Source organism: Cyprinodon variegatus, unplaced genomic scaffold (assembly GCF_000732505.1).
Source record: "Cyprinodon variegatus isolate N-32 unplaced genomic scaffold, C_variegatus-1.0 Scaffold230, whole genome shotgun sequence".
Taxonomy (NCBI): Eukaryota; Metazoa; Chordata; class Actinopteri; order Cyprinodontiformes; family Cyprinodontidae; genus Cyprinodon; species Cyprinodon variegatus.
The window spans coordinates 76,181-98,401 of record NW_015150683.1 but is presented as its reverse complement, the minus strand read 5'-3'; the positions used below and the strand labels follow the sequence as shown (position 1 = coordinate 98,401).

General features: G+C 39.2%; 1 protein-coding gene across 2 annotated transcripts in view; it reads left to right on the top strand.

The window, feature by feature from the left end:
* fndc5 (fibronectin type III domain containing 5) overlaps positions 1 to 22,221 on the top strand; it is a 44,323-nt gene that overhangs the window by 9,727 nt on the left and 12,375 nt on the right. For both annotated transcript variants that reach the window (XR_001481398.1, XM_015381261.1), the window contains exons 2-3: positions 14,766 to 14,881; positions 17,332 to 17,524. Coding sequence is in view for 1 of the 2 variants with exons in the window: in XM_015381261.1 (XP_015236747.1) it covers positions 14,766 to 14,881; positions 17,332 to 17,524 (309 nt within the window). In the remaining variant the exon portion in view is untranslated. The remainder of the gene's footprint in view (positions 1 to 14,765; positions 14,882 to 17,331; positions 17,525 to 22,221) is intronic.

Here is a 22,221-nt window from a genome sequence, read left to right as displayed (position 1 = left end):
ACTCAGTCACGGTCAGAGAAACAGGACCACACTGGAAAAGAGGCCGATCTCCAGCATCTATAAACAAGGGTGTTGATGGTAGCAGCACAGCTGATGTTTCTCTCCAAATTGACTTGTTCCATTGGCAAAGAGTCTCATTTACCTACTCAATTCAAGAAAGAATGGACTTATTTTAAGAAAAAATATATTTGTTTAAATATCTATTTTTTGCAGTGTATTGACTTCATTAAGTACTCACATAGAACATGTTCAGCATTGCGTTGTTTCCTTTAGCTTGAGTGAAATAGTTCTGCCTTAACACTGATACTCAGTGGGTCAGAAATGCCTTTAAATGTTCATAAGAAGAACTAAAGCATGTAACATATTCAGAGAACTTTATGCTTAACTTCCTAATACTTATCTGATGGGAATCATGTGAGGAGCTCTAAGCTTTGAGATCTTTATCTTTTTAAAAGTGATGTCCTAAACATATGAGCCATGCATCCACATGGTTGGGTTAATTATGAGGGAAGAGGAGATTACAAGCTCGATTTAAATCTTACAGGACATCTTACATCGCTTTATGCTTTTACTGTTGATGTTTAATGGAAGATTGTATCAGTTGTTCTGCTGCATTGACTCTTTTATCGGAGAAGATGTTAACTTCAGCTGCTTCAGGCAGAACTTCCACAGCATTATTTAGACTTTTGCTGCAGAGGAGAATTCAAAACCCAGATACAAAAAGTTCATCACTAAAATTGCATCATGCTGAGAAGGACATACTTCTAGATAAAAAAAATAAAGGATGATAAGCTGGTTTTACCAAAAAGCATCACTTAAGTATTACAAAGTTCAAATAATAGATTTGTTGGCTAAAGTCTTTGCTTTTTGGCATTCTTCGCATATTTTCAGTACGAAAATCTGCATGAAAATAAAGAGGCTACAGAATTTATTAGGAAAGCCCAAACAATCTAAAAATGAGTAAATATTTCTTAAAATATTAAACATGTTATATCTTTAATTTTAGTAGCTAAATAAGGTGATCTGCCAATGGAATTAGTATTTTTATCCTTAAAATAAAACAGATATTATACACTCAAATTAAGAGACAGCTGTTGTTTTTTGTTTTATTTTTTATATCCATCCATCCATCCATCCATCCATCCATCCATCTTCTTCCGGTTATCCAGGATCAGGGTCACGGGGGTAGCAGCTTTAGTAGGGAGGCCCAGACGTCCCTCTCCCCAGCCACTTGGGCCAGCTCCTCCGGGGGAATCCCAAGGCGCTCCCAGGCCAGTCGAGAAACATAGTCCCTCCAGTGTGTCCTGGGTCTCCTCCCAGTGGGACTTGCCTGGAACACCTCACCAGGGAGGCGTCCAGGAGGCATCCTTATCAGATGCTCGAGCCACCTCAACTGGCTCCTTTCGATGTGGAGGAGCAGCGGCTCTACTCTGAGTCCTCCCCGGATGACTGATCTCCTAACCCTATCTCTAAGGGAGAACCCAGACACAGTACGGAGAGAAAACTTGTTTCAGCCGCTTGTATCAGGAATCTAGTTCTTTTGGTCATGACCCAAATCTTATGACCCTAGATGAGAGTAGGAACGTAGATCAACCGGTAAATTGAGAGTTTTGCTTTTTGGCTCAGCTCTCTTTACACCATAGCAGACTGGTACAGGGCATGCTTCACAGCAGACGCCGCACCAATCCACCTATTGATCTTCTGTTCCATCTTCCACTCATTCATGAACAAAACCCCAAAATACCTAAACTCCTCCACCACTCCACTAGGGGCAGTACATCCTCTCAAAACCGGAGAAGGCTCAAGACCATTTTCCGGCTCAAGACCATGGTCTCGGATTTGGAGGCACTGATCCTCATCCCGGCAGCTTTACACTCAGCTGTGAGCCGCTCCAATGAGAGCTGTAGATCACGCCCTGATGAAGCCATCAGAACCACATCATCTGCAAATTACAGAGACACAATCCTAAGGCCACCAATTTTATTTTTAATATAGATTGTCTTATTCCATTTTAAAAGTGTGTTACTTACCTGCTCAAATCAAGAAAAAATGCACTAATAAAAAAAAAATTCTGTTTTTCACATGTGGAAGAGATGCACTGATCGGACTTTTCCAGATTTATACCAATCCTGATTTTCTATAAGTTTGCTTATTGCTGTGGAGTTTGAGTTGTAGTCGCCGTCATACACCTACACAGTCATCTAGGCAAGGCAGACAGCACTGTGAAGATCATGTTCTGTTATTTTTCCATTGCATTTAACACAAATTAGTCTGAATTACTTTGACAGACATCAGCAATCACCTGGATCAAAGACTACCTGACAAACAGACAACAGTTTGGGAGACTGAAGGGTCAGCTGTCTAATGACGTAGTCAGGAGCACCACAGGGGACTGTACTCTCACCGTTCTTTTTTACTCTCTACACGTCTGACTTCCAGTACCAGACAGAGTCATGTCATCTGCAGAAACACTCGGATGACTCTGCATTAGTTGCATCAAAAATGGACAAGAAGCTGAGTACAGAGAGCTGGAGAACACAAATGTCTTTTGTGTAACTAATAGTGCTGATAATCATCTTCATAACCTTCTGCAAAGCTGTGCGTTCATACAGAGGTATCAGTTCAATCTCATATCACTGGGCAGTTCCTAGTTTGAGAAAGGATTTCATTAGCAGTGGGATTGTCAACCTCATGGCTCTCCTTTGCTTTTTTAGATAAGCTGGCTTTCTTTCTGTTGGTACACAATGCTGCATTGATTTTCATACTCAGCTCTTTGACATTTAATTAGAGAAATGCTGGTGTTTGTGGGTTTCATCAAGTAGAAATATGATGTTTTGCAACTGCACCCTTTCCACTTCAGTGCCCTTTTGGCCGGCAGGGTTGGAAAATTCATTTCCCACAAGTAAATAACTCATTCCTCCACAAAGGGACTAAAAAAATTGTAGGTGTGATTGTTTTGCAGAGCTAGGTTGCTGAGCAGACCCCAGAGAATAAATAAAGAAACATCAAAATGCAGCCAAACTAACACAAGCGTACTTATCAAATATAGGGCGATCTGACCGTAAATGCATCTCATATCTTAAGCTGGAACACCTCTTGCTACAGCTACTCCTCTACCTACACTATAAAGCAGCTAAGGACGGAGATTAATCAATTGCAGAATAGTGCATGAGTGAGTCACCATCTCCCCCTTTCACCCACCGCGTCCTCACTGTAGCCAGATATCAATTGAGGTGTCAATTACAAGCAGAGAGGTTGCCAGAAGATCCAAAGCACAGCACAGAAATACAGCGAGAAGAGAGACAGACACTGATGAGAAGAAGCAGAGACATGAAACAGACAGTGCAGGCGTCTGTGAGGGGGAGGTTTTTTCTTCAATTGTCCGTTACAGTCAGAAAAATTGGTTTTGAAAACAATTACATGCAATAAATGCAGAAAGGCAATTTCTCCTGGCAGCTCTATGTCCTAAAGATCTGGCAAGACACTGAAACAAATAATGATAAAGGCGGGGTGGGACCTTCATTTAAAATCGAAAAACTATAACCTTGCTTAAAAAAAAAATCAGTGATGGCCAGATATCACATCTAAAATATTTGACTTCACAGAATCTGAATTTAATCACTTGTTATGACCTGATTATTTTATGTTGATATAAACAATATTACTGCACTTGGCCCAACTTAAAATCTTTGTCCTGTTCCAAATGATTTTCTGAACATTTCAGTTAATGAACCAAACTAATACAGTATATTGAAATTGAACCAACCTAATGCACTTATTTTTAACAAAATTAACACGAATTTATGTTTGTATTGATACCAGTTAATTTATTAAAATATAATAAAATTTTAATTTTCACATTTGTCTTTACTTCACAGTGACAGTTATTAGTTTTAATGAACAGCTACATTTCACACTTTTTTCAGTGTAGGCTTCATGTTATATTTTAAGTGCGACACTAAGAAGCATGGCTGTGACCAGCTGTCTGCCTTTAATGAAGAACATATTATGGTCAATTGGCTATAAAAAATGACAAAGCATTTCAAAGTAATTATACATGTGTTAGTTAACACCTCTTAATTAGCTACCAGATGTTTCTACTTCCTATTAAGTCCAAAATCCTTATAGCTCACTCAATGGGCTTAAAAAACGAGCTGCAATTCTTCTGTTTAATAAGCTTGGAAGGAAGATATACTCTTAGTAGAAAGTGTTTCATGAACTCCTCTGTAGCCAAAGGTATTTATGTATTTCATTGTATACTATGCTGATTAAGTCAGATAACCTGTTAGAGCATACTGGAGTCAGCGGTATTCCATCAGGATTGTCTCTAATGACCCCTCAGTTTCAAAATGTATGTCTGAACATGTATTTACTAATTTTTTTCTAATGACAGAAATGTTCCTTTAGATAAGAAAGAAGCTAAAATGAAGTTTTCCTCCTGTAAAAATGAATTATGCTCCGTTATTAGGCAGATAAGGAACTTTATCAGGGTGGTGATTTTCAACTACAGGTGAAAATCATGATCTGGCCTGATAGCTTCATTTTAATTGTTAATTTCCCTCACCTACATAATTCTGCCCGGTTCCTAATTTTCACTCATCCTTTCCACCTGCATCTGTGCTTTATATTTGCTTTTGCCCCGGTGATCGGGGCCAGATGATTATTTGTTTTCCGTTTGTCTGTTTGGTAGTTTTTAGTTTATTCCATGGGAAATGTCCTGTTTCCTGGTGGCCAGTTGAGTGAGAGGGTTTTAGCGTTTGTCTTGTCCTCTGATCATGTCCTGGTCCTGCTCCGCGGAGCCCTCAGGGTTTTGGCTTGGAACACAGAGAAGGTCAGTTTTATACCTGTAAGCCTGGCTCTTAGGAGGAGACCAGTTTAAAGTTCTGCTGAAATCCTGGTACAACGTCTTGTCTCTGTTCTCTCTCCTGCCCGTTTGCATCCGAGCCTTTAAAATTAACTGTCTCACATTAAACAATGGGTCCGTCTGTGTCGCTTTTGAGTCTGAAATCTAGAACACTGTATGTCAAGTATGTTGTTTTGCTCAATAATAAACAGCAATTAAAAATCGGGTAAAAGGTTTATGATGTGAAGTCACAATAACAGAATATTATTGAAAAGCTATAAGTCACTTAGTAAGTCAATTCACTGACTAAAACACATTTATACACTAAATACAAACAGACTAATGCTTTAAAGCTGAGGATTTTCTGCTTGTCGCTACTGTAAACACGACATTTAAAGATAAACCAATAAAATATTTTACAATACAGAAACTTAGTTGAATCATCTCTAATGCTTTGTGACATAAACGTTGAAACACATATTCTTATTGTTTTGAATGTGATGGATTACTTTGATGCGGAAATTGGTATAATATTAAATTTATGATTTCTAAATGGTTTATAAAGTGCTACTCTGGTGAGAGAAAAACATGCAGAACATATATACTCTTTAGTAAAACATTTTCGAATTAAAACATCAAACATCCAAGGAAAACAAAAATCTGCATAAGCTTGTGGAAGTCTGATCGGTGAAACTCTACAAGGCATAACCGAAAAAGAAAAGCTTAGTCAACAGCTGACATAGAACCAGGATAAGGCGTTGAAATTTTTAAGCTTTTTTTTCTACTCTGTGTTTTATTTCTATGTCACCAGGCTTTAAACAAAGAAAAAAGAAATGATCCACCCTATTTTCCTAGAAGATGTTCATCGTTCTGGTTTGATTTATGGAGGCGCTTCCCCTGCAGGTTAATGTGCTCTTGTAAAGTTTCATCTCATCTCACTAAAAATGTTTCCCTCAAATTAACACAGCTTTGATAAGTTATGCCATCTGCTGGTTATAGCAGCTTGCATATAGTGACAGCTCATTTGTTTTCTTTATTTCATCATTATTTCATCATTAGTTACCGAATCTAAATTAGTGGCACAATCTTCTGTTAACTGATTCTAAAAACCTGAGGCCTCTGCTTCATTTTAAGAGGCTGATAGAGCTCGAACGTGCTGGAGCTTACAGGCAGTTTTTACCTTGACTCACAAGCCCACAGCTTATTAGCAACCTGGGGAGCCGAACCAGCCGAGGGGCCTGACGCTAAGAAAGAGGCATTTCTAATGACTTGGCTGCTGTGATAAGGTGGCATAAATCCATGTCTCCCTATTGGGCTGCATGGGAGCAGGAGAACCATCCTGCATGCTTGTGGTTTTAATTCAACAGCGTCACAACAGGGCGTTGTTGAGTTTTAAAGGGTACATTCACGCAGTTTGGACTCAACCATCGGATCAAAGGCTTTTAGCAGATGCAGTGTATTATTGCTCTATAGTTCATCAGTTAGATTTTTAGATAATACAAGTCTGTTGTATAATATGCTTTGTCTAAAATCTGGGGAGTAGCGGCCTAGTGTTTGTGCCATAGAGCTTTGAATTTTGAGGTTGTGAGTTTGAATCCCACTCCCACAGACTGCCATTCTGGGTCTCTGAAAGGGGAACACTGTTTTTTTTTTTTACATTGGGCCCTTGATTTCACGTCATTACATCATGTTCTACTCACCCGTATGAGTTTTGTCATTTGGAGCCTTTCTGAAGATATTCGGTTAGGTTATATCCAAGTAACGTCTTCCTATGGGCAACGACTTGAAGGCACAAACTAAACTGTTCATAATTTATTCTTAATGGTACGTCAGCATTCATAACGGAGGCGAATCACTGTCCCCCAGACATCCGTGGTTAAAACAAAGCAGAGTGTGTATGACGTCATCCGTGCGGAGCCAATGTAAAAAAAAACGGTGTTCCCCTTTAACCCCCTATTGCTCCCCGGGCACCCCAACATGGCAGCCCACTGCTCCCCAAGAGGATGGGTGAAATGCAGAGGTAAATTTCTCCAATGTGAAATCAATAAATTTCAATTATATCATTAAAATATCTGCTCAAAAATAATAAAGGGACTATTTTCCTTACTTGTCTGTACTGTGAATGCAGTACAATGGCCTCCTTATCAAGGGTGTAACTTTGTGATGAAAGTTGGTGACACTCTTAGGGTGGGGGCTGATAGACCTACAGTTATTCGACACAAACACTTTCAATAGGATTTGTATTTTCCAAAAAGCTCAAAAATATATTTATTGAATATTTTCCTATTGTTGAGAACACAAAAGAACCAAAATACACTGATATTTATATTTATAGGTACTCAGACATTAATGTATAAAAAAAAGGATGAATAACAGCTGATTCGGATGCCAACAGTAATATATTATGCCCCCCTAGTATGCACATAATTTCAGTTTTATTCATCCATCCATCAGTCCATCCAAAAAAATGTGGATTGATGGATGTTTTCCCTTTCAGCTACATTAGTGACTATCCTCCTTCAAAAGCAGCAAAATCAAATTTAGAAATTTGTCCCACACATTGCCAAAGTCTACTTATTGAAATTATTGGTGGGTACATGTCCACACCAGGCAAAAGTTGGTGAGGTCATGCCCAAACTAGTCCTTCAGAAAATTACACCTGTGCTCCTTATAGATTCCCAATTGCTCACTTAGAAGTTTGAGATTGAAAGGATTTTTGGTCATTTCCACCCTAAAGCCAATAACTCATGGATGTCAAACTGGTTCCAGAAAGGGCCGCTTGGCTGCAGGTTTTCTTTCTAACCAAAACATAGCACACCAGACTCCAGTCATCTCATCAAGTAAGTCCAGTCTAAACATGATGACTTGCTTGGTTGGAAAGAAAACCTGCAGCCACACGGCCCTTTCTGGAACCAGTTTGACATCCCTGCAATAACTGGTTGTTCTGCCGTTGGCATCAAAATCTGACATTGATTTTATATAACATAAGATGAATAAAAGTAATATGTCAGCGTTTAGTTTCATTATAATGCATCCTTTCTGTTTTTAACAAACATTAGAAAGCTATATCTCCTGGCTGAAGCACCAAGTTGTGGTATTTTGAACCTTTGTAAGAGATTTGAAAAGAAAAGAAAATGTGTCAGATTAGAGAAAGAGACAATCTGTTAGGGTTATCCTTAATGAAGTATCTGCACCATGTAAAGATACTACTGTGAATTTAAAGACTTTTTTTTTTACCTCAAAAATGTTCCAGTAACTGTGCTGACTACATGTTTATACCATGTTTAAATGCGTGCACACAAAATGATCTGAGGCGGGAGAAATAGCTCCATGGAGACCACTCAAGAAAGTAGAGCTATACAGTTGGGAGCAGGAAAAGAAAAATCATTTGATCTTTACAGCACCCAACAGAGCACTCTCCACATTATGTATTCCCAAGCTTCCTGCAGAGTATCCCTTCTTCTCAGCCCCCACTTCTGGGTCGACTCAGTTTGTAACAACTCAGGTCGATGAAGAAATGAGGAGAGCAATCATAAAACAATGATAGACCACTCAGAGTGCACTCACTCCCCCCCCCGAACTGCCCACACTTCAACATGTTCAACGTCTCTAGGAGATTTTAAACATTAGGGAGCATTAAGGAGCTGTCATCCTTAACACTGCTCAGCGTGGGACTGACAATTAGCTGTCACTCTGATCATCATCAGGATAACAAAGACGCACACGCAATAGAGAAATATCCGTCATGGCTCAAAGTCACCCCCGCTTCTCACAGAACGAGGAGGGCTGTGTGCCGCAGAGGGTTTATGAAGACATCTGTCTGCTGTTTCATTAGGGCTGACTCCTGTGTCATGTGGATATTTAAGGAACACGGTCACGGCCCAGCATCCTCGCTCTCTGTCCCCAAAGAGAAACACATGTGAAGAGGAAACGGGCAAAGACAAAAGAAAAAGTGTCTAAAGGCTCAGGGACATGAGGACACTTGGAGAGAAGGGTTTAAATTTCATTACAAGGACATTTCTATTTGTTTGCCTTTCATAGTTTATTTTGCTATTTATCATTTAAGTCAATTTTTTAAGACATAACCTCAAACAAAGACTTTATATTCAGTCTGACGGAACTCGGATCCACACCATTAGCCTGCTGTTGTTGTTTTTTTAAACTGTTTTTTTTTCACTCCCTTAAACAGTCTTACTTTCCTGCCTGTATATATAAAACCAGCCTACAAATCAGAAAAAAAAAACAACAAGACGAATATAAAATATACAAAAAATCTTATTAATACTATTTTTTCCCTTTTTTATATATATTATTTAAAAAATATATATATTTAAATTTATAAATTTATAAAATTATATAAAATTATATTTTTGTATAAAAAAATAAATAAAAAATATTCATTATTGAATATAGATTAGTCAATTTTTAATTTTAAAACCTAATTATATTCAGTGTTGGGCACCTTACTTTGAAAAAGTAATTAGTTATAGTTACTAGTTACTTCTCCCAAAAAGTTACTAACTGAGTTACTCCACAATAAAAGTAACTAGTTACTAGTAAAAGTAACTATTGCGTTACTTTTGCGTTTCTCGCCCCCGTAACCCTCACCACCCGGCCCCCACCTTCTCGCCGTGTGTTTCCAAAGCCAGCTGAATAGAGCGGACGACAAAGACAAGAACCTGCAGAGAGTTTTGCATTTTTTGCAACTCAACGTAAATGACATCAGGGGGGAACGCCATGTGAAGTTTTTTAACAGGGCATTCAGATCTAGTGAAATTAATAACTGGGGATGTCTAATTCTGAAATCCTGTGTGTTTGGGTTGTTATAGATACTGCAACATCTATCTATCCATCTATCTATCTAGATGTATACTCTGTGTGTGACATAAAATATGGATCTCCATCCCTGCCACAAAGGCCATCAAATAATGTTTAAAATAAAAAATACAGTAGGTTGAAAAGGCAGAGTATCCATCCATCCATCCATCCATCCATCCATCCATCCATTCATTCATTCATTCATTCGTCCATCCATCCATCCATCCAGATTCCTCCCTTTCTCCATATAGGCTATCATTTCTGGCTGTTGTCAGGTTAATCATTTGATCGTTCACGCTCTCCGTAGTTCCCCTGTGGCGCGAGCACAGGGCGACTGTTGCGCCCCTTTAGCGAGCATGCGCGTTTCCTGTCGCGTGCGCGGTGACTCGTGCCGCCTGCGCTGTGCGGAGATGCAGAGGAAACCGTATCTGATGGGGAAACGCAGCTCGACGTAACACCGGTATTTCCATGTGGAAAACGCTGTTTTGCTGCTGGAGTCATCCTCACTCTCCATCTCTCTGTGTGTGATGTACGTTAACACCCGCCAGCAGAAACACCCACCTACCCAATTGACAGACGGAATCTCACTATACATCAGCCATTCTCATCCTCCACTCTCTCATGACAAGGCGCGCACGAGTCCTATCATGAAAAAAGGTTCATTGTGCGACCTGAGCAACGCGCAGTAACGGGGTGTCTGCAATGGTAACTGCGTTATAGTTACAGTCAAAGTAATTAGTTAGATTACTCGTTACTAAAACAAGGTAACGGTGTTAGTAACGTAGTCCCATCACTGATTATATTACACTAGGAAGCTTGAATTGGTTAACTGTTTCAGACTAATGTCGTTGTTATGGATAGCTAGAGTTAAGAAGCTAAACATTACTGATAAAAGCTTGAGTGGCTGAAACTGAACAATTTGCCTCAAATCTTAAATATTAGGATTGTAATGTAAAGTGAAAAATATTTCTGCTCCTTCTATGTGCAAAAACAAACCACATTTATTACTTTCAAACAGCAGCTTAGCATGCAGGGACTAAGTAATGGTGTCATTGGCAGAGAAGTAAATGTGTTGCAGGAAGGAAAACACAGAATCAAGTGAGAACCCGCACAGGGATGTGACTTCGCTTCATTTATGATTTGTATGATTTAGCTCACGATCCGCGGACACCCGTCCCCCAGGATAACCAAGTAAACAGCAGAGAGTAAACAAAAGCAATTCCACTACAAACATCGAAGTCGTTCCCTTTTACAGATGAAGAGATGCAGCGAGTCTCCTTCCTGTCATCCGCCGTTAGTCAGGTCATTCATCAAAACGTCAGCCACAGGCATCAAAAGAAAAGGAAAAGAGGCTGCTTTGGATTGAGCTCCCTGTTATTTTTCATGTACAGTACATGGAGGAGTGCTGGAACAGCCTATTGTCCTGTAATTACCAACACTGAAGGTGGTGGGGGGGTCTGAGGGCAAGTGAGCGTTAACCTATTCAGTGACTCATTGATTCCATTTGATCGGTTGGATAAGATTTACGAGCCGTCAAAGGCCTCGCTTAAAAGTCCTCGTCTTTATTCACCTTTCAGCTCCACAAAACAAATATCAATCAAAGCTTAAAGGAGAGGAGCACGTGTTTCACAAGAATGGAGGCAAGCTACCGTTAAACAGAGATGCAAGGATCAACTTCAATGTGAAATGGCCCACACTGATCTTGACTTTCTTTTCTCTCCTTCTTAGAGTCTGATCTATTAAAATGAAAGCCTAAAAGTTCATTATTGGCCCCCTGCTTTATAGCAGACCCTTTAAAAGATCCTTTGTTCCTTCTCTTAGCTGCAGGTCCTTTAATAATGTGATCTACACTCTGTTACCATCAAACGCGGGCAGCCTTGAGCTTCATAATTACAGACCCGAAGTCTCCAGCAGCCGAGGCCACCAAAGTGCACCCAGAGTAACACATTATCTCACAACTAATTATGTAATGAAGGCAAATTATTATTCGCAGCTCTTGTAGAGTGCGACCCTAATTAAAGCGCAGGTGTGGAAGTTGACACCAAGTTTCAAAACACTGTAGAGAAACACAACTGGAGGTATTTTTATAATGAGTCAGAAGTCACACTTGAGACACCAATGATGCCTATCATTTGTGACAGTAAAGATTAGCTCAGAAATATATTTTCATAATTAAAAAAAGGCTTTTACTAATAATGATGAAACTGTTAAAAGTCCTTTATAAATGACACTATAACCTTCTAAGGTCATGTTAAAACATTTTGTGATGAAAAAAAAAAACAATGGACATTTCAGAAATTGAGAAGCATGTTAGGATAATAACCAAATATGCAAAGAAACTCTTAAATAAATTTAAACGTATTAAATACAGCGTTTATAGCATTCGGCAGATGGCCGCTCACACTGAGCCTTTTTTTGTGGAGTAAAAATTATTGAGATATGTCTGTTCTTAGCCTCACAGGCTCCAAACGAAGATCATTAGAGATAATAATAATTTATACAGCCTCCTTCATGGAATGAAGTGGAGGACTGCTGTTTTGAGAGGATCCATGTGGCCAGTGAAAGATATATTTACCTGATAGGGAATGGCCCTGATGAATTCAAGTCGTTTGGCTTCACTGTTCAAGTGTGAGAAAGTTCTTTATACAGGGGGTGGGTTGGTAGCCTTGTGAGACCATCCTGATCTCGCGAGCTTTCAAGGTTTCACTCGCAGATCAGTCTGGAGTCTCTCCGTTAAAGAAAATTTGGAGCCGTTCACCAAACGAACGTCCAATCAGCGTTGGCTTTGAGTCGGGTTGAGGTGTGACGCAACGAGAAGCGCGACAGTTCAGTCTAAAGAACATGGCGGCTTCAGCTGATGAAACTAGCGTTAGCGTGGCTATCGAGCAAGTTTTATCGGAATTACAGAGTATTTCTTCACTGAAAGAAGAGCAAAACACTGCTCTGGAGGCTCAGCAAATCCATCTGGCGGAGTCAGGTTAAGAGTAGCCTGGCTTGTGGTTGTGTTTTCGTCGTCGCTCTGTTAGTACGTCATATGCTTCGTTGATCTGATTGGTTTATTTGGCCCGTCTATCACCAACATAGGCCAATCAGCTAACCAGTATTTTTTCGCCCCTTCCCAAAATTACTTCAACGGAAGGTTTCCAGATGGATATGCGGAGCAAATCCAGCAAATCCATCTGACAGAGTCAGGTTAGTGGGTTGGTTCCTCTGGGGAGAGTGTGTGTGTTGGGAAATTGTAAAGTATAAATGTATGAGCTGAGGATGCCTCAGTCAGAGCCCTATCTCTTCCTAACTCCGCATTCTGCTGGAGGTTTCTTCCAGTTAAAATTTAGTTTTTCCTCTCCACTGTTGCTACAAGCATGCTTGGTGTGAGGGATTGCTGAGAGTCAAGTAGTCGATGCATACTAAATATGGAGAAGCGGCGTTTAGTTCCTATGCTCCACTTATCTGGAACAAAATTCCAGAAAACTGTAAAAGTGCGGAAAGCCTGAGCTCCTTTAAATCAAGTCTAAAAACACATTAGTTTAGGATTGCTTTCGACTGTTCTAGTTAAAAATTTCAACTGAAACATCATTAGTTCATTTTTTTTTATTTTCTTTAGTCCAACTGTTTTTAATGTTCTTTCTTATTTCTGCATTTTTTATTATTTATTTTTTATTTTTCTTCTACTTGCTCTGATTCTGTTTTATTTTCTTATATTTTAATCACGTAAAGCACTTTGCATTGTCTTTGTACTGAATTGTGCTATACAAATAAATTTGCCTTATCTTGCAATCAGCTGGTTTTCCTTTGACTGTATGATCTGGTTGAATTATCTCTGTAAAGTGCCTTGAGATTACATGCGTTGTGAATAGTCACTATATAAATAAACTGAATTGAATTATGTCGCATGGACTGATCGCGACAGTCAATAGGATAATTTGTTCTCTTGGTTTATGGCCCTCGTACATTGACAGCACTTTGTTTCAAGGTTGGCTGGAGGTTTTTAAGGACCCAATTGCAAAGATTGGGAGGTAGAGGTGAGTCTTGCAGATTTAATTGGCAACTGAGGCAGAAATACCAAAATTGAGAACCAAAAATGAGATTACATCAGGGAAAAACTCACATGGGAAGCCAGAGACGAGGGAAGACAACACAACAAACCAGCACTGAGTGACTGCAGAGGTGGTTTATATATTGGGAGACTAAACCAAGACAGGCTAATCAGCAGATTGGGTGCAGTTGTAGGCAACTAGGAGGAAGCCAAGGGGAAAGGAAACAAGCACAATGTGGCTACAGAGAGTGATTAAATAACTCAGCACTGGTAGAAATCAACTACAAAGACACAGAACACAAACTAAAACTAAACCTAAGCAGAGGGCAGAACCCTGACACTTTGGCCTCGGCAGCAACAGTTTAAGGCTAGAAATGATACGTTTCCTACACATAGCCACTAGATTAAAGTTTTAGTGATCGTTCAAGTTTACAGTGACTGATTCTTTTCTACAAATCCCAGAAAATGTTGATAGATGTCTTAATCTCAGCACTATCCCCTCTTTCTGTGTTATTTTATTGCATTTTATTGGTAAGGAATTGGTCTTCTTGTTTTTTTCCCAAGTCTTCTGTTTGCCGCAGTGAATCTGTTGAAGGATTTTAGATGTGTTTCTCTTTAGCTTTTCAAAAATATTCTGAACCAACTTCTGCTTGTGTAAGCAGCCCTGTTTCAGACCTGCCCAGTCCAAAACCTCCATCCTCACCACGGGACGATTTTACTGAGGTTTGAGTTCAATAAAAAAGTATTTTACTTACATTTATAAAGCTGGTAAAAACAGAAGGAGAACAGAAAATAAAATAGATAAAAGTATGTGCCAAAGGTCATTTTTAATCCACCATAAACGAAAAATTTTAATATTAAAATCTTTGCATAACCTATCCACTTAATACAGATAATTTAACCCCCCTGCTTTAACTGTTCAAATCTAAGTTTGGTGGGTTTTTTTACATGATAGATTATAACCTGTCAATCTCCCATATATGTTTTTACAGCAGACCATAGAAACACAAAATTACTTTATATTACGGAGTAAATGAAAGGCTTTTCTTTCCATGTCACTGTTTGCAGATAGCCTGTCGCCTCCCATCAATGTGACCATCAGGGAAGTGAAAGCAAACTCTGCTGTGGTGTCATGGGACATCCCCGAGGGAGACCCCGTCATTGGCTTTGCCATCACACAGCAGGTGAGCAACAGAATGTGTACGACACAACAACACTGGAAAAAAGCACAACAAAGATAAGAAGATGAGGTTTTCAAAAAGAGGCCGAGGTGTATCGATAGTCTAACCAGCATACAATTTAACACCAACTGTCAGGACACCATCAGTCAGAATAACACTGTTTTCACTAACAAGCTTGGGCATTTTTGCAAAGAACAGTTTGGGACTTTGAGGAAGCCTAAGTGCTATAAATTATTGAAAGGATTAGAAATGAAAAGGTTCTGCTGCATTGTTCACTTGCTCTATTAAATATGAAGCTGCAGCCTGATGGTTATTGGAGCAAATGTTCGCATGATTGTCGACTCGGAGCTACAGTGCTCCCCAAAAGCCTTTGCACATTTTACTGCAGCACAAACACACATTTTCATATCTTACTGGAAACTTATGGTGCAATATGTGCCTCTCTGGCACATATTGTGAAGTGGGTGAACACAACTCTTTTTTTCAGCAGTGAGGTGAGCATTTGTGAGAGAGTCATTTATAATTCCCCTTTCAGTTGTGATTATACCTATGTATTTCTGGAATGGAATGGAATAGAATAGAATAGAATAGAATAGAATAGAATAGAATAGAATAGAATAGAATAGAAAATCTTCTGGTGTTTACAGCAGCAAAAGTATAGAAAAATGGTCAGAAAAATATTGACCTTAGAAAAATGTATAAGAATAAAACAAAAATGAATAGTTAAAAATAAACAATAAAATACTGCCTAGTGTTTTAACAATATAAAAACTGTGCACCTGGAGAATAAATAACCATTATACAGCTTTGGATATTTTTACAGTAATGATATATAGCAGCAACATCAGAGATGTGCAAAATGAGAGTAGCATGTTATTTAACTGTCTAAGATAGAAACTGTACAAAATCAGCATAAATGTAACAACTTATTGAGGTTGTTGGGAACAGTGGTGGTTATTGAGTCTTAAGGCTGGGAGGAAGGATCTGTGATAACGCTCCCTGGTGCATTTAGGGTGCAGCAGTCTGATACTGAAGCAGCTCTCCAGTTCTGCAACAGCTTCATGCATGGCGTGGGAAACATTATCCAACAGAGAGGTTCATTTAGTTAGGATCCTTTTGTTTCCAACCTCCTGCACTGATTCCAGAGGGCATCCAATCACAGAGCTGGCCTTCCTGATCAGCTTATCCAGACGCTTTCTCTCAGCTACAGATAAGCTATTGCTCCAACAGACAGCTCCATAGAAGATGCTGAGGCCACAACAGTTATAGAAGGTCTTTAAGGAGCGCCCCCTGCACTCCGGCTATTTAAAAGTTTATTTTTGCGAAACAACTCAAACTCAACCAGACCAAATGGATAACATCTCTTAAAACATTTTTCAGCATTATGCTGCCACCACCGTGTTTGACCATGCTGTTGGTGTGTTAAATATGAAGTAAATAGTTTTTTTCAGATTTTGGCCCCCAAAAAAACAATATATATATATATATATATATATATATATATATATATATATATATATATATATATATATATATATATATTAGTCCCATCAGATCAGAGAGGTTGCAAAGTGTTGGCCTGATGTCTTATGCTTTTCTTTTTAGCTTTGGATATTTTTTTCTTATCCTAGCTTTTCTTTAAACTGTATCCTGACCAGTTTAACTCAGTTAGACTGAGGTTTAACTCATACTTAGCTTGGGGTTTAAATGTGATGCATCGGTGAAGGGATTTGCCTATGTATCATAGGTAGTTTGGTTAATCTTGAAAACCCATATATATTTTATCTGTCCTCCTGTTACACTTGTAGTGAGAGTAAAAAGCCTTTAAATAGATCATTCTTTCAGTAGTATTAACAACACCCCTATCTTTCTGTAGGATTCAAGGCTGTGAATGAAAAAACATTGATTTGTTAGACCATCAGATTTTTGTTGCTCTATATGCAGCCAACACAGCATCACCGATGGTCCAGCATAGTCCTCCAAATGAGCTGTTTTGCAAAGTATTTATCCTCAGTTTTAATTCAAACCAACCTGAGACATTATATTAAAAAAATTTAGTCTTCTTATAAAAGATTTTTTTTGCATCACTGAATAGATATTTTTAAATTGAAAGTATGATTATGCCAATGCATTAAAATCTGAATATATTTTGATTTATACAGCATAAATATGTATATATTTTGTTCATGTCTGCATAACTTTTATTCATGCTTTCTGGAATTCTCAGATGTGCTACTTTAATTATCTGAAGAGATGTTTTAGCAAATGAGACAACTCTGCTTTTTCCACAATAAAAAGATGACATGAAAAATCAATATACAAAAGCCCACCTGGCACTCAGCAGGTGTTAGCGGCATGTCCTTGCTGTCTCTCCATGTTTCTAAGGTTTCTGTCTTTTTGCTTTTATGTTTTCATGTCTAATCAACATCCCCTTGTTTTTGCTACGCCGACAGAAGAAAGACGTGCGCATGCTGCGGTTAATCCAGGAAGTCAACACCACCACACGCTCCTGTGCATTATGGGACTTGGAAGAGGAGACAGATTACATTGTGCATGTCCAGTCCATCAGCATGTTCGGGACGAGCCCGCTGAGCGAACCACTGCGCTTCCGAACCCCAAAGGAGGCCGAGACCCAGGGCACTAAGAGTAAATAGCCACACGCAACTACACTTACCTTTTTGTTCATTTACACATAGAAGAATCGGGGAAATCTCCTGTGCTCCTTTTTTTACGAGATAAGTACAAAGAGCACTTATCCATTTGACAATATAATGACAGGTTTGGGCTAAAATCTACAAGAAATCAATAGTCACACAAGGCATGAAATGAAATTTTAAACTACCTCCTGCATCTCTCCCCTACTGACTACAGCTAAGGAGCAAAACGCCCAACAGGGGAAGAATACTTCACTATTTATTGATGTTTTTCTGCAAGCGCCACTCTGTATGCACCCTGCACAGCGCCACTGTAAACCAAAATGAGGAAAGGCATTTATCAGACAGAAGGAGGAGGAGGAGGAGGTAGTAAGGAAGCTGTAAGGGGTGGAGAATCGATGTGCTTTTGGCTGAGGCACTACTCCATCTATCCCCCCTCTCATTTACACTCATCTCTCATATGAGCTGCTGCGATGCTCCACGGCATTCCGAGCCAGAGGAAGTCTGAACTTCTGCTGTGGTTGTAGGTTGGCTGCCAGAAATCATGTAGAACATTTAAATAATTAGTGCTAAACCCTGAAGAGACGCGCCAACGGCCACTGAGACCTAACTAACAGAATATGAAGAAGGGAAGAAAGATCAGGTCCTGCAAAGGAACGTAAAAACCTTTCAGTTTGTCCTGGTTTAATCACATTAGCATTTTTACAGCCTAAAAATTTCAGAATGCACATAAATCTCATTAAACACACAAACAAAAACATTTAGGATTGGAAAATAGTTACTGTACTTAAAAACATTATAAACAAAGTGAAAATGTTTTTTATGCAAACTTATCCATCCAATAAAGTTTAAAGTTTTTCTAGTATAATAAAAGAGTTATACACTTTCACCAAATGAAAGATGGGATCCCAGAATATGTTTGTTAAGGTGAACATCCACAGAGCTGCCTTTCTCCAAGGTAATCCTTTTTAAGTAAAGTAACAGTGATATTTGTGGCCAAAAAGGAAAATAAATAATAAAAAAGAAGTAGTACAGTCACTCGGACAGCCCCTCTTCACTGGGATGTTAAAGAGATTTCCAACCTCCACACACTTTCTTCCCACCATCAAAGATTCAACATCCACAGAGGGCCTCCTCTTCACGGTTTGGCACAGCACCAGTCATCCTTCCTCTCGTCTGTTGAATTAACTTAACTGGGTTGGAAAGCAGGGATGTTTTGCTGTTGCAGATGAGCAGGTTTACTCTGAGTAAACATCATCTAATTTAATCTACAGAAAATCCTTGTTACAGTAGCATTCAAAGCGAGGCTGATTTCACAAACGACTGACACACCAACTGAACTCCTTTATGAAAACTAATGTGAATGGAAGAAAAAGAGGCATGTATATAGAAAGCTAAAATTCTAAATTAAAGATGGTTAAATCATTGCTCATTTGCAGTTGATATGACAGATCCAGTTCTATTTATATAAAAAGGAGACCATAAAGACTTGAAAACTCTTTACACTTTTAATGTCACATTTTTTTCTTCACAGTTCAAATAAAACTAGGAAATCTATTGATATAGATTTTGTAATTGACATAAAGATGCAAAAACACATTTTATCACAGCTGCTAATTTAGTTTTGTTATGTGGGAGCACATCAAAATCCTACACTGACTTGGCAATATATGCCAAACTCTATTTTGCAAATTTGTGATTTCTGTAAAATGGTAAATGGCATGTACTTATATAGCAGCTTTATTCAAGTTAGGAGACTTGACCAAAGCGCTTTACACTACATTCATTCACCCATTCACACACACACACTGATGGTGGCAAGCTACATTGTAGCCACAGCTGCCCTGGGGCTCACTGACAGAAGCGGGGCTGCCGTACACTGGCGCCACCGGGCCCTCTGACCACCATCAGTAGACAATGCAGGTGAAGTGTCTTGCCCAAGGACACAACGACACCGAAAGTTGGAGTCGGGGCTTGAACTGTCAACCCTTCGATTTCAGGGCAAACTCCTACATCCAACGCCACTGTCGCCCCAACCCCCCAAAATGTAACCCCGACATTGGATTAGTCCTTTCCCAACATTTGCAAATTCCATTCTTCTGTTGATTTCCACCTTTGCTCTGACTGCAATGCTTACAGATAAAATCAGACTTCCTGAGCTTTGTAGTGGAATCCTAAAGGTTTGTGGTGAAAAAAAGTGCAGAAAGTCAAGTTTGATCAGGGAAGTAACCATGACATGATTTCCCTGTTGGCATATTGTTCTCAGGGGGTTTATTATTGTAAAACACGTTTTTCAACATACCTTAGGAGAATTTACATAAGTTTGGAGATGTTTATTGGAGGAACAGGCTCTTCATTCAGTTATTCTCCTTAGAATAGACATCAAACATTGGACCGGATTTGAAAAGTACCAACTAGAAATTTCTGCAGATCCTTCAGTGTTGCTTTCACTCTTGTGGCATCTTCTGCAGATAGTTCCTGTTGTAACGACCTCAGAAACTTGGACCCAATATTCAGATAGACAGTTCAGGACAGTTTTCAACAAGCTTTATTTTGAACAAATAACTCAGCGAGCAGCTGATCGTCGGCGGGGCAGATAACTGAATTCACTGCAGAGGTAGAAAACACAGGCCAGTGACTGGAATGTTGGGCTAATCATGACAAGGAGCAAAAAGGCACTGACCAGGTTCAATTCAATTCAGTTTATTTCTATAGCGCCAATTCCCAACACATGTCATCTCAAGGGGCTTTACAGTTCATCAGATCATACAGTCAAATTGATTCAAAGTTTTCTATCAAAGGAAAACCAGTTGATTACATCGACTCATTGACTCGAATGCAATCCCTCACACAAAGTGTCAGGTCTAAGCACCTAAAACATCATACATGCATGCAGGAAAAGAAAGAAGGCACAGAGACAATTAATTTAGTTTACTCGCGAGGAGAGTTGGAAGAGACTGCGGAGTTTACAAATCTCAACCCACTCTGCAGTCTCAGCGTTCTCCATCGCTATTTATTGGAATCAGTGGTCCCAGCTGAGACTACACAGGGGGGAAAACAAGACAAGGTACTCAGTAAACATGTCCTCTAAAACTCAGGGTTCAGTCAAAGTTTTAAGCTGTTGACGCTGTTCACCAAAGTTCAGCAGGTCGAGTGCTGCTCGTAGATCAACCACAACCTCCCCAAAAGCAAATCTACAAATCACAGTATAGTTCAGAAAAGGTGGCTATGAAAACATGCACATAGCACACTAAGCATGCTTGTGGCGACAGTGGAGAGGAAAAACTCCCTTTTAACAGGAAGAAACCTCCAGCAGAACCAGGCTCAGTGTGAGCGGCCATCTGCTGAGGTCGACTGGGGTTCAGGGAGACAGAAGCAGAGATAGAAAAAGCAACTGTAAAAGACGGCCTCGTCTAGGTTCAAAGTCCAGTCCGATCCCAGAAGAAAGGGAGATTGTCCACCGCTTGCAGTCGTAATGAGAAACCGGGCAGAGTTAAACAGGTGAATGGAATGAGCAATCAAGCCAGCCACAAGCGCCAGGATCATGACAACCGCATCAGTTTTTATCCAATTGCAAAGAGATTTCCAGGTTTACTGAAATGGCTGATCCTAATATCTTTTCTAAATAGTTTTTGTGTAATGCATAAAGAATGCTGTGAATTTTAATACCTTTCTGCATACCAGTAAAAAAAATGAACAAATCTAGTCAAGGACCAATTTACAACACATGTTATCTCAAGGCACTTTACAGTTCAACCAGATCATACAGCCAGATTGATTATAAGTTTACTAAGGACAACCAGTTGATTGCATCAACTCACCGAATCGCAATCCCTCACTATATAATCTGAATATCAGCTCTGAGTGCATAAAAAAAAAAATCCTCTAATAACTCAGTTTATCAACACATTTGCAATAAGGCTATTGTGACATTTTTTTATCATTTTACATTTGTTTCTACATTTAATTTTAGCTATATATGTTTTATTTTATTTAAAGCTTCTTAAATACATTATCTCATTCGTTTGAGCTGCAAAAAGCTGACATTTTAAAGAAGGGGAAGGTTGGTTGTATAGTCACTCTAATAAAAGATGTGAGGCTAATATTATCTCAGAATAACTTTATTTTCTTGCTTAATGTCCAAAATGTCAATCTGCATTATTCATTGTTACAGATCAATCAAAGTTCCTAATGTTTAAAAGTAAGGTAAAGTTAAAAGCTGCAGCAAAATGTGAGAAGTGGAGAAAAGTCTAGAGAATGGGAGCAGACCTCGGTGCAGCTGTTGTCTAGAAGTGCTGAGCAAATGTCCTGAGAATAAAAGAGGTTTTCATGCTCCTCTTTTAGCTGCTCAGCTTTTCTGTTCTCCCATATCACATAATGATCTGAGAATAAGGAGCAAAGGATGAGCCTGAAATTCAACATTACTCCCCATTTTTTTCTCATTCGATCTTTCATTATGGGGTTCAGATACAGCAGATCAAAGGAAAACTACCTGAGATGAAAAGAGCTCCACAGAAAGTGTACTCAAAGCAGACAGACGTGACACTGAGTTAAGAGAAAGGCAGACCAGGGAATTGGATGTGACTGACGGAAATGGGAACAGGGGATAAGGTGTAAATAAAAGGGGGAAAACAAAACCTGACAATCAATTCTGCCACCAGAAACACACAAAGTAGCTTTTTTTTTACA